This window comes from Opisthorchis viverrini (assembly GCF_000715545.1).
Source record: "Opisthorchis viverrini unplaced genomic scaffold opera_v5_61, whole genome shotgun sequence".
Lineage (NCBI taxonomy): Eukaryota > Metazoa > Platyhelminthes > Trematoda > Opisthorchiida > Opisthorchiidae > Opisthorchis > Opisthorchis viverrini.
The window spans coordinates 348,334-361,316 of NW_008751717.1; the positions used below are offsets into that span (position 1 = coordinate 348,334).

At 46.7% G+C, this 12,983-nt stretch overlaps 1 protein-coding gene across 1 annotated transcript; it reads right to left on the minus strand.

Moving 5' to 3' along the window:
* Window positions 1-64: 64 nt before the first annotated feature.
* T265_13370 (hypothetical protein) lies at window positions 65-9,725 on the minus strand (the record flags this gene model as incomplete). Its single annotated transcript, XM_009168604.1, is given in 4 exon segments — window positions 65-282; window positions 5,385-5,472; window positions 9,246-9,409; window positions 9,417-9,725. Coding segments are annotated over 3 exon segments (372 nt in total), but the record flags the coding sequence as incomplete, so codon positions are not given.
* Window positions 9,726-12,983: the final 3,258 nt, after the last annotated feature.

A 12,983-nucleotide genomic window follows, 5' to 3' on the forward strand; every position in this document is an offset into this window, starting at 1 on the left:
ATTAGCATATCAAGAATAATTTCCACAGTGTGTACAATACCGTGAAAAAATTCGGTGAGAGTCAACCCCGCTGATCAGGGTCTCTACTATTAGGGAGGTTCTGTCTGACTTCTCTGATCAGTTGATCCCAATCCACTATCTTTGCATAGGTATCGTTCTCTCTTTCAGTTGATCGACCGACTCCATGAACGGCTTCATCGAACTGCGGTCCTGCGGCCCACAAAGATTCCAGGTCATAACGGGCGCGAACCGTCGGCATGAACAAATGCAGTAGAATATTTCCTATCAGTTTAAAAATGAAAGAGAAATCCATGAACCATACAGTATAACCGTTGTGCTCAAAGTGGCAAAGGTACTAGACGAAGCATTAAAAGGGAAATACAGACTAGAAAATACTAGTGAAAAGGTTTACCACACTGTTGAGGCGGGAAGCACCCATCTGATCGGACCAGTATTCGCAGCATGGACTAAGTAACCCAGTATCGCTGGTGCTAGCCAACTAAATCACACATAGAAATGCCCTCTAACGAGAGAAGCTCGTGAGGTTCAGCCAAAACGACCCTGATTGCTTAGGTGTCCTTCCTACCTTCTCCATTCTATCGTGGGATTTCGAAATGCAAACCAAGTAAAATATGATAGAATTAATCCGTGGCGATGCATTGCAACTCTATCTTTGACATGTGGTTAAAAAGCCGCGCTAGTGATACGCAAGTGACCGTGCCGGTGAGTCCCAGTCAGGTAAGGTGTAATGAATAATCCTGCATGGAGTGTACTTTTCCATGCTTAGAACCTTCGTCGAAGTAGCTAAAACGTTAAGAATAATTATCTGGGGATTACGCCGATGTGATATGCCCTTGAGACTGGTGAAACCGGTAGTGGACTGTCGAAGAGTCTTCAGCAACCTTATGGGTGGTGTGTTCCGCCAAGAAATTATACTGTGAGATCGCGAAACCGCGGCCCGAAATACTTTCACTCCTCCCATTGAAGAAGGGGGTAGCCCTCTTAATCTACTGTTTTTCGTTTTTATTCCGACACTAAGTATTTGGGATCGGTATCTACTGGGTACTATACGGTGCCGATTCATTTGATTAGACAGGCAGTGGTCAACACGAGACTGTCAAAGACTGATCAGAATGAGTCATTCTGGGGCCATACGATAGGCGTATGGTCGTCCGTCCAATCACATTCGGGCAATATATTATAGCGTACGGGGTTGAGAAGCTAAAATGTATTCCCAAAACAATTCAGTCCACTTTCTCGATACCCGATCTCAACACTTTCCTATTCACAGCTAACAGTGACGATATCCGGCCGAATGAAAATTTGGTGCGGCAACTACCACTACAACCGAAAACATGTTAGGTACACGATGGCAACCTACGTTTAAAATGATTGCGTGCTGCTACTCTGAAGTCTCAATTGGAAAGGTGCATTCGTTGTCATATAGCACAGAGCTACCTGCCATCATCTTCCAGCGGGGGAAGGTTTTCTCGCCCCAAGGTAAAGTAATTGATATATACTCATCCGTTGACAAAGTTTCGCCCGCAAGGAGTTGACTTCAACTGGCACCATCAAGTGACAAGTGAAACGGTAAACTAGCAACATTCCTGATTCGGCGGGAACATAACTACCACCAGTTGGTGACAAACTTAGTGACGGTACCTCTTACGCCAATTTGCGATGATCTGAGATCTCACAGCTTAGGTTAGCAGGCACTGTAGGAAGCTAGGGGCGGCGAATGAAAAAATAGCAGGTTATTTCATTGATTGTATGACATCATTATGCCGTGACGTGGTGGGTTTCTGAGACGCTACAGACGCTATACAACGATACCTGCTACTGAGGGTCGATGCTACGTTCATCACTCTCTAGCTCCAGATCATCCGTTTCTCAGTTTGCTGTGTATTCCTGTCGGAACGTGCCTCAGCAAGCACGGTACGGTGAAGTATGTGAAGCACATGGCTCAGCTAGCGTGAATGACGCGGCCCATTCGACTCATTAGCTGTACAGGCGGATGATTTTCAGCCAAAAAGTGTCTGTTACATCAAGTAATAATCCGGTGTTCCCAAGATATATTTACGACACTGAAGGCACTAACGGTTGACACAAAAATCCTTTGTTTAAAGCGCCCTGTGTTAAACCTTCAAACTCGCAGACACTGCCGTGTTGTAGAATCCATCTTTCACTTACTGTCTGGCGTTAGGTCAACGTTAGAGCTGCCTGGGTTAGAGTAAAGCAGAACAGGCTGTAGCGATTCTCACATTCACTTCGTCAGCAGCGATGACACCTTACGTATCCATTGCGGATTGAACTACATGATTTACCAAGCTAACAGTTAAACGCTGAGTTCACATTTCGAATTTCACATCATTCATCTTTTCAGTGGCTGGTTTGTATCATGTTCGGTAGATGAGAGTAGGCACGCTGATTAGGTCGCCTCACTTATAAATGGTGCCAAAATAAACCAAATCCGACCAATTTTCCACCGACATTCAGATAAGCAAGACACTGAGATAACCCATTTATCAGTAAACGCGTCGAAACCGACAGAAGACTATCAACCGAAGGGACAACAGATTTAACAAGTTCCGCGCTGCTGTGGGATAACAGCCGGAGGCAGTTAAGTCATGTACCAGTGAAATAAGTCACCATCTTGATCTCGAAATCGAATTTTTTGCCAACCAAGCTGACCAGCACCGGCCGGTCTATCCACGGTTCAGCACCTGTGAAGCATCCGAAACTGGGGCTGGCTTGGAAGTAACAAAAACAAGGCGATTGTTGTAGACGTAGGCGGATCTGATAGCACTCCAATACCTAGGATTATCCTGACGAGACTACAAAATCAAACCGATCTTAACAAGAATCTATCGCGGGTGCGCATTAGTTCAATTCGCTCGTGTTTCTAAGGCACAGGTGTGGTAGGTGTTGCAATGGGTGAATATCGATAGTGTACTAGAGTAGGGATATAAACGTTATAAAGACGCTTCTCGCTCGGAGCTAGCCCGGTCCATCCTTCATGGGCTCAACACGGTCCTCAAGGAATGGCCTGAACATCCCCAGGCTCCACAGTTCGGATGAAAAGTAGGCAGCTAGTGTTACTGATTGAAGCTAGCACTTCTTACCCCTGAGAATTTCCAGAGTTTGAGTGAACCATGCGGTGTGACTGTATTCCCAGCGTTCACTCTATAACACGTGGGAGTCGTTGGGAAAGTATACATACGTTATGGCATTAGTACTAGGTAAAATATTTGAATTAACAAGGACGCTTGTGTCACCGCTCTACAAAATGTAACTGATCTCAGTATGAATATACCAGCGACGGTTCAAAGAAGGATAAGCCAATCCAGCTAGGTTTTTCGGGAAACGAATCTGGTGTACGGTGAGTTACTTTGATGAATGGTCTTTGCACAGGGAGAAGTCGCAACACTGGTATGATCTAAGTCCGGAGACATCTCACAAACGGAAGGACAGTTGTGAAAAAAACGACCACTAGCTACAGCCCATTGCTATGTGGTCCCGGTTGGTTGCGGCTGGGAGGGCAACAGCCTATGATAAATAGATCAACCACTTTTCAGTTAGCGGAGCATCTACGCCGAATTCGGTGCTTAAATGGCTTCCATATTTGTCGTGCTTTTTTCACTTGAGAGTTCCAGTCGCCAGGGTAGCGACAACCGCACACATTGGAAAAATCTGCATAGACATGAATGATGTCACTGCTGTGGTTTGTCACCGCGTACGAGCAAATAACGAACAGGTTTCGACATCGTTGGCTACGAGTCCTACGAACAATATGATTGCACACACTCGGCTGTTCTGCATGACATTCGTCAGTATTTTGCTGAAGTCAGCTGTTGCGGTTGAGGCGTTAGGTGTAATGGGCTTCCGTTTTCCGTACCGCCCTATTTAGTTGCGGACAAGATATGCTACTCAGTCGTACGAAGCAACCACTTTTCAGTTAGCGGAGCATCTACGCCGAATTCGGTGCTTAAATGGCTTCCATATTTGTCGTGCTTTTTTCACTTGAGAGTTCCAGTCGCCAGGGTAGCGACAACCGCACACATTGGAAAAATCTGCATAGACATGAATGATGTCACTGCTGTGGTTTGTCACCGCGTACGAGCAAATAACGAACAGGTTTCGACATCGTTGGCTACGAGTCCTACGAACAATATGATTGCACACACTCGGCTGTTCTGCATGACATTCGTGAGTATTTTGTTGAAGTCAGCTGTTGCGGTTGAGGCGTTAGGTGTAATGGGCTTCCGTTTTCCGTACCGCCCTATTTAGTTGCGGACAAGATATGCTGTTCCAGAAGTGTTCGGCAGTGCCAGCGGGGATTACACGCGTCGCAGCCGTTTGGTGCGCGGTCGGTCGTTTTGATATTTGATACACATGAAGTTAGCCGTCTGTCTGTTCACTGCAGTTTCAGTTTCTCAAATTTCCAATGTAACATAACAAAAATAAACAATAACCGTTCAGCTGTAGCATCCTTTCGGTGCCTAGCTCCCGTGCCACACGAAGGAGACACGAGGGCTGGGATACTGCCAGGTTGCCCAGACGGGAAGTCGAGAGGCGGAGGTTGGGTTCGAACCACGGACCTTCCGGTCAGTAAATTCGCGCTCTAACCACTTGGGTTAACCCGCCCCAGTGTAACATGTGCCTGTAGTAATATCCTACTTGGGCTGCGGTGATTTTTCTGTCTTTCCGACCAATTATGTACTGCGGATTCGTTAAACAATGTTCTCTCAGAAGTACTTTAAACTCGAATGTCGAAAGAAACCTTTGTAAACCACCACGTGAATGAATTTCACATACTTAAACGGAAAATAAATGTCAACATTATTTTCCTGCTAGCTAACACAGAGACAATGAAAATATCTGGCATGTGCGCGCCTGGGCAAAACCAGCAAACGAGTTTATCGGAGTTTCCTAAGTATCCTAACAAGTATAATTCCGACTGTTTTTCTGAAGTGAGGTTTCTCAAATTGAGAGTATCCCCTCAGTGTGAATCTAAGGTGGCTCATATTTAAAGAAATGGCAATAAAGTAATATTTACGTCCTGTTTCAATTAGTCAAAAATACAGGGATGGGTCAAAGCCGGGAGTTGTCACACCACTAAATGGTCATGGTCACTTTTTCGAAAGAATCAAAGACGAACTTTTGACCAATGAATTACACCAATCGCTCAGTTTTTAGGGTAAAGTTCTCTCACTCTCTCTCAAACTCCCCACTGTACGTGAATTTTGAGTCACGTGAAACCTTCATATACTGAACACTTAGATCCAAAGGGTGAAGTTCCCGATCAGGCGGCCCCAACTAAGCTGCAATAAAGCCAGTACGTCGAATATTCAACATGAATCCAGCAAGTTGATAAAGAAACCTACCTAGATTTAGAGCGATCCAGTCGCCAGATCCGTCAAGGCCTTCCACTCGTGGTAAGCCAAGCGAACTGTGCTTTCGTTTGAATTTTAACTGAAAAACAGAAGGAATACATATGCGGTACACTTGGGAGCTAAAAAACAACGTGGAAAGCTCACCGAGTGACATCATGGTACAGATTGATGGTTGCAAGCTACCGTCGCATATGGTAAATAGAATATGAGCAAACAAAGGGATGTACTAGATTCTTGCAGAAGGAAAAATGTACATACTCAGGGTTCGCTCGTCGGGATCGGTTAAATTCGTTAGATTCTCAGCGTCGTCTCGCTCAGTGGAAGCTAGTCTAATTCCGAAGCCGCAATACTTCTTTGCGGGATTATATAGCTAAAATTGAATTTCCTGGGTTAATATATTCAGCTTATCACTCCGAAGAGGTCATGGAATGGGTTATGTCTGGGCCAACCACCTTTGGAAGTATCATTCGCCTAGTTGTTTTGTAGTTCAGAAAACCATGTAATTACATTCAATATCGTCTGGATGGCCCCTGTGGAATTCAGAGCAGTGAACCACGTCGCAAACAAGTGTCGCAGGAACGGGACACGAAAGGATTCGAAAACTACTGCACTGAAACCGATTACAACCATTGGACAATAAGGCCTTCGACATAAATGCTGACCACATACGGATCAGATGTACCACCCTGTGGTAAAAATATTCCTAGGCGGGGTAAATCGAAGAAACTCTCTAGCATCAGCCATCTTTAGATATCGTTGAGGAAGATGTGACCAGATCACGAAAAGCTGCGCCTCGTGTGAGCCGAATCAATCTACATTCCAGTTGCACTATGGTAAACCCAAGTCACGCGTTCATGAGGATAGACCAGTCAAGATAGTCAATCGGGCTACTCGCGTGTGAAAAGTAATGAGGTACTTAGAACAGGAATCGCACCTAAAGCCCTGGAGATACCAAGTTGGGGATTGGAACATGTGTGGCGGCGTGTTCCGTAAAATTGGTAATGTACTGGGATTTTCAGCCCACCACCGCTGCCTTGCGGTTAGGTTTTTTTTAGCCAAAGGCTTTGGTTGAGGACCCTAATCGCCATCCTGTCTAGGTGTGGGTGCCCTGGCAGTATTCCAGCCCTCGTGCAACCATGATGCTTGCAACAGTGCCATCAGCCGGGTCGCCTTACTTGCTGCATACAGCAGGGCCGGTAAGCGAAAACATGCTACGCTGACGCCTCCCTTCTTACACTTTCAAGTTTTCCGTCTTCCACCACCACCCACCCAAATTTAAATACTTTCTTCGCAGGTCCCAGCACTTGGACCGACAGTTTTTCTCGCCCTGTATCACACTTAGCTGCAGCTTCTGTACGTCCCTAACACTTCGAAGTCTGTTTTCAAACCCCGAAAGCCTGTCTACTTAGCCACTTTCAATGTTCGCACACTGAAGCAAGCAGATCAACAGGTAGCTCTTGCGCGTACGCTGGATCCCCTCTGTATTGATGTATGTTGTCTGTCAGAAACAAGGACGCAGGACGCAAGTACTGTAATCGAACTGACTGTCCCCTCGCTCTCTTCCAGGTTCCTCCTGCGCACCTCTGGTGATGCAGGGGCCACTGCAACTGGATAAGCTAGGATGTGTATTGTATTGAGCGACCAAGCGGAAGCGCCTATGCTTGATTGGACACTCGTTGGTAGTCGCCTCTGCGCAGTTCGTGTGATAATATCTGTGACGGAATCTAGAGGAAGTGAGGCCCGTCGTACCCTGTTTATTGTATCAGCTTACTTCCCAACTGACTATAGCTTTGAATCTGCCAAGGACAGTTTCTATGACGCTATAGGTGCCCCTATTAAGCGGACTAAAAGCCCAGATATTGTTGTGGTTGCTAGTGATATGAACGCCCAGTTAAGTAGACTAGGTGCTGTTAAGACCCGATTGGGTGGTCGTCTTGGAACGCCAGCGTGGACTCCGACCATGCACTTGTACACCGCCGCTTTGCATTGAGCTTTTAAGGTGGACACTAATCGCGTGAACCTCGTTTAGCCGTTCAGAAGCCAGTGGACAAAGAAGTCAAATCAAATCATAATAACCAGCTCCTCGAATGCCTGCCGGGCAGTACGACATCAGATATAGACGGCCATTGGGAAGACATATCTAAAGTGCTACTCAAAGGTGGAACGTCTGTTTGTGATACAACACAGCCAACCTCATCCAAACATGGGATCTCTGATAGGACCGTGCCTTTGTTGGAGAGTCAGCGACAGTTCACTCGTGGCCGCAATCACAACTACACCCGACGCCAAATGAAACTGAATATCCGTGCAGACCGAGAAGCTTATTGGAACCGAAAGGCCGAAGAAATGGAAGATGCAAAGAATGCTGGAAACGTCTGTAAGTTGTTCCACTTGATTCGTTCGACTGGTCCTCGGAAACCTTTTGTTAGCGAAATAACCAGGGACCAAAATGGTTCCTTGATATGCAGCAAAGCGGAACGTTTGGACCGCTGGGCATAGTACTTCGAGCAGCAATTCAGCTGGCCACCTGCTACCTCCAATCCAGAATTCCTGCCTCCAACGAAAGGGTGGACTGTGAATAAGGAGTCGCCCTCAGCCTCAGAAGTGTCCGAGTGTATTCCCATACTCAAGCGTCATCGTGATGCTAGTCCTGACGACCTTTCACATGCTCTTTTCAAAAATGGTGGTGGACTTTTCAGCCGGTAGCTGTCTAGCCTATTTGAAAAAAATGAAGCGAATGCTGGAATGTCTTCAAAACCCGTGTTAAAATTGTTGTTGGCGAGAGCCTTGTTGATCTGGAGTACGCAGATGATATTGCCCTCATCTTTGAAGAATAATGTGAAGCACAAGGTCTGCTGAATAGACCGACCACCATCATACCACCTTTCGTCCGCGAACATGACCTCTACAATTAAAGGAGAATCATTGGAGGTTGCGGAAAATTTTACATACCTCAGTAATTGTCGGAGGTGTGTCTGATGAAGTCAGTGCGAGAATCTGAAAAGCTTGAATCGCGCTTGCTAATTTGCGTAACTTGTGGTGTCGAAAAGGCGTCTCACTAGATCTTAAGGGTCGTGTGCACCAGGCTACAGTAAGAGCTGTATTGTTGTATAGACATAGCCTCTGCGGACAGATGATGTGACGCGTCTTCAGGTTTTCGACCACCGATGCCTCAGAAGCGTGGCTGGCGTCAGCGTGTCAGCAACGAGGCGATTAGAAAACGGGTATTTGGTTGTGCTGCAGGCACCTCGATCCGGGAAAACATCCAGCATCATCGATTGCGATGGCTCGGTCATGTGCTACGCATGCAGAAACACCGTCTACCGAGCCGAGTGTTGTTCTCCGTGCCTCTTTCAGGATGGCGCAAACCGCGAGGTGGACAGCACATGACTTGACAGAAAGGCGTCAAAGAGACAACGAAGAGGTTGGGTGTCGTACGACCACCAGGATGGGGCTCCCGTGATCCTACCTGTGCTCGGCTGGAGACATTGGAAGAAATGGCGGCTAATCGATGTCAGTGGTGTTCGTGCTGTCAGTTTCTCTCTAGATTGTCTGATTGAGCGTTTGGAGATGTAGGCACCTCAGAACGCTTGACATAAGCCAGCACTAGGTCCCCTCCCTCATCCACTCTTTTTTCTTTCCACTCTAGGGCTTTAAATATACTTAGACGAACCGTATGGTTGTACGGCAGTGAAGCATCAGTGTCAATACTGATGTTACTGTATTTGATGATGATCATGATAATAAAATCAAACCCTTGGAGAAACAGCAGTTTATTACATTTTTGAAACCGACTCATTTTCAACTAAGAGAAAGTCGCCATGAAGTATAGCAAGTAGTCGTAAAACTTACAATCTTGTAGACGAGTGCTGCCGTGGATCTAACATGAGTCCTCGACACACCACTGCCAATGACCATGAAGTCGGTGATGTGGTTCGGTGGAAGTCGGATGCATATCGGATCGCGTATATTCTCTTGCTGCAGAAGCGTATGAATCTCCTGTAACTGGAAAAATTCTTAACTTTATATGATAATTATATCGGCAGATTCACTACCATCGGTTGAGATGAAATCGTAATCTGAAGCCACTGGAACCAGGGATGCATAGTCAAACTCGGGATCTTCTTCCCACTGTTGTTCCGGATCCACATCTTGGATCTCATAAACGTCTTCTTGAGATGTAGAGATGCCCGATACCGGCTGAACGGACTTGCTCTCATCGGAGTGTGAACTTTTAGATGCACTCAACGAACAACGCGATAGTCCTGGTAAGCGACAATTCACATTTCGCCTCAGAACTGTCTGACACAGCAGTCGAGTTAAGGATTGCATCTCTCCACATGACGGACTTCAGTACAGATACTGCAATAAGGAACAGAAAGGAAGTGCACAGTTTGAGAAGGCTATGACATATGCGCTAAGGGAAACAGTTGGTATATATAACCGAACAGAAAGATGCCAATGCTGGACGAGGCTTGTGGGCACAGTGAATCGTTCTGCTTGGTTTATCAAAACCATATTCACGTGCACGGAGGTTTTAAACTGGGACGCTACAAAGATGCAGCTGACCTTCATTGTACTTTCTAGTACGCCTCAACCAAAAGCTTAGCTTACAGGTTCTAGATGATCCGCTGGAAAAAATAGTATTCGGTTCTATCAAGTCCACAATATCCCGGTGGACAGTGGTGACTGAGATGCAAGAATATATACTTCAGTCACCATCATCATTCACAGCAACACACCAATGATAAATGCTGATTCCTGACTCTCATACAATCATGACGCCAGACTTTGTAAACAGAGGGGAAGAACAGAGACTCAGTGCAGACAAGTTCTATGTTTTTCTGAAAAACTGAACTACAATGAGTTGTCTATATATTCCAAATTCCCAACAAACTGAACACGTCGCCTCCATCGTGACATCAGTGTTCAACACCGAGGCTTCGCTGGCGTACAATTATGATGTTCATGGTTGTACGTGGGCTGGGATAGTCAGAGCGCCCACATCTAGACAGGACGATTAGGGTCCTCAACCGAAGCCTTTGGCTCAAGGGCCTAACCGCCAGGCAGCGGCGTTTGGCGGGAAATGCAAATGCATTACTAATTTTACGGAACACGTGGCCAGCCAGCCTCCAAGGCCGGGCTGTATATCCCACGTTCTCCCGTTTTCCGGTGATCGAAACTGTGGCAGGTGTAGCCAATGTGCCTATGATATACGGCTTATAGGTAATAAATTTGGATGACTGAAAAGGATCAAAGCTGAGTACCTACTCGAGGAGAGTCTCAGTGAGATTGAACTACCGTCCTTCGAGGCATAGTCATAGTCGTTCAGTTGGAAGACCCGAAGGAAGCACGGAGACTGGGACACTGCCAGGTTGACCAAGCCTACACAGAAGTCGTGATTCGGGTTCGAGCCACGGGCATTCCGGTCAGTAAATTCTCGCTCTAACCACTGAACTATCTCAGTCCCCCTTCTTCGAGGACCCCACTGGATATACGTCGGGTGAGCTTTCGTTAGCCAACAAGCCCAGGAAAGGAAATCATTCGTCACCGGCATCGGTTGCAAGTCATGCCATCCAGGGTCTCCATTCATGTGCAAAGCGGACTACGTGACACGAAGATCACAAGGAACTGTGCTTGACTATGACCGCTTTCGTTTCAACTTGCCTCATGAAGGTTTACCTACCTCGACCACATCGAAGCGCATTTCAGACTATTTTGTGCGGAAAAAACAATCAACGATGAAAAGGTTTCGTTCATATATGTCAAGCCTATTATTCTCGCCCCGGACATGGATTTGATACTTAGATTTATGGTGACGAATGACACAGACAGGACTGACGAAACTCACTAGTTGTGGGGAGCCCTCTGGAAGCACATTTCGCAACCTAAAGCAACGCTGGTATGAAAATAACGGGCGTGGAGGATGTTTACACAGATTAAGGGCATCCTCTAGTGTCATAAATATTAAGACATGATCTACCCATAGAGTCGAGGGCTATTTACGGTCGCGAAATACAGCGATTGGTGGTCGACGGTATGCATGGCGCTGCAGAAGTACGCATTCGTCACAATACAGCGGAGCACTGTTGCCACTGATTGCAGATCCATTTGTTACGGCTGCGATCCTGACCAACCATCACAACATTCTGTCTTTCATTAAGACCCCTATTTCCGGGTCTAGCCTTTCGGCATCTGGCTGTGATACTGCTAGGTTGCCCAAGTCTAGACAGGAGCAGTCGAGATGCTCAGGCTAGGTTCAAATCATGAACCTTCCGGTCCGTAAGTAGGCGCCTTACGACTGAGCTTGTCATTGCCGTATGTCTTGTCATCTCGTGTCGAAGAGACTGAAACATGCTGTAGCGCTGCAATTTGTACGCACCCCTGACCCACTGAACTATACGGGGGGTTGTCTATCAGGAAGGTCAAATTCCTGAACGTAACCTCAGAACGCCCGAAACTTACTGCTCCACAAAAATCTCAACAGGAAAGCCGGCAAGCATCCAGGCCACTCAATCATCCTATCAATTCAGCAAAAGCTGATGAGTGTTCATGCACGCCACGGAAGCACTACCGAATGTGATCTGCGTTCAGCCATTTCATAGAGGCACGATCAATGTTAATGGTTCTACGGCAGTGAAGCATCGGTGTTAAACACTGATGTCATGCTGTCGATGATGATGATGTTAATGGCTGTTCACTAACGCCTACCAGGCAGCCTGGATCAATGTCAGAAAGTCCCCTTTAAATAGCATGGGGCCGTTGTATCTTTTGCTCTCGCACTCGCACGCACTCATGCTCTCGAACTCGCTTGTTCGGAATATAGCTGTTGTGTTCCCTTCTGTGAGTCTCTTTTCCGGCAACTAGGCACTGGAGCGGGTCAGCAGTAGATACCAGAGGTTGACGAATCAGCAGTTATAACATCGTCCGTACGAGATTTTCAGATCTCATACCGCGCTGGCCAAAGGTCCACATGCACAGGTTTCTGGTCATCCAGGTTGTGAGTGGAAACACGTGAGGCGACTTGTCCATAAAAGTTAGTGCCCTGGCGTTTCCCGACAGAAACCACCATCTTGACCGTAGCATTTGCGCGCCAATCGGTTCCTATAACCTCGAGCATCTCGAAATTAGTCCTCAATTCTTAACGCCCGGTTTGTTTGTATACTTGTACTGTGAAGCAAGCGGGACGACAATCTACCCCAGAAAAAACCTTTTATGACGCCATGAGTGCCCAGGTACGGGTAGGGCTTACGCCAATACTTCCCTGTGGTTGCCGGAGATTCGCATGCACAAGTGACCGGACTGAGCGCATCTGAGGTTCGTTTGGGTGGTCCACTAGGATTAGACTCGGTAAGCATAGACGAGAAACAACCGCTTCACGCACACGATGGCCGCAGACTGTTTTGTGCACACCAAAGCCGGCGAGCCAGCCGTGGAAGCAAATTGACAATATCGCCACCAGTTACAGATGGTGACTAATTATTCGAAATAATTCTCCACCGCCACAACTCACTTGAATGCCTTATTGAGTGGAAAATAAAATTGGATGGGAATGGGACTTAGTGCTGGCCTGCCAGTCATTCCGAAGTA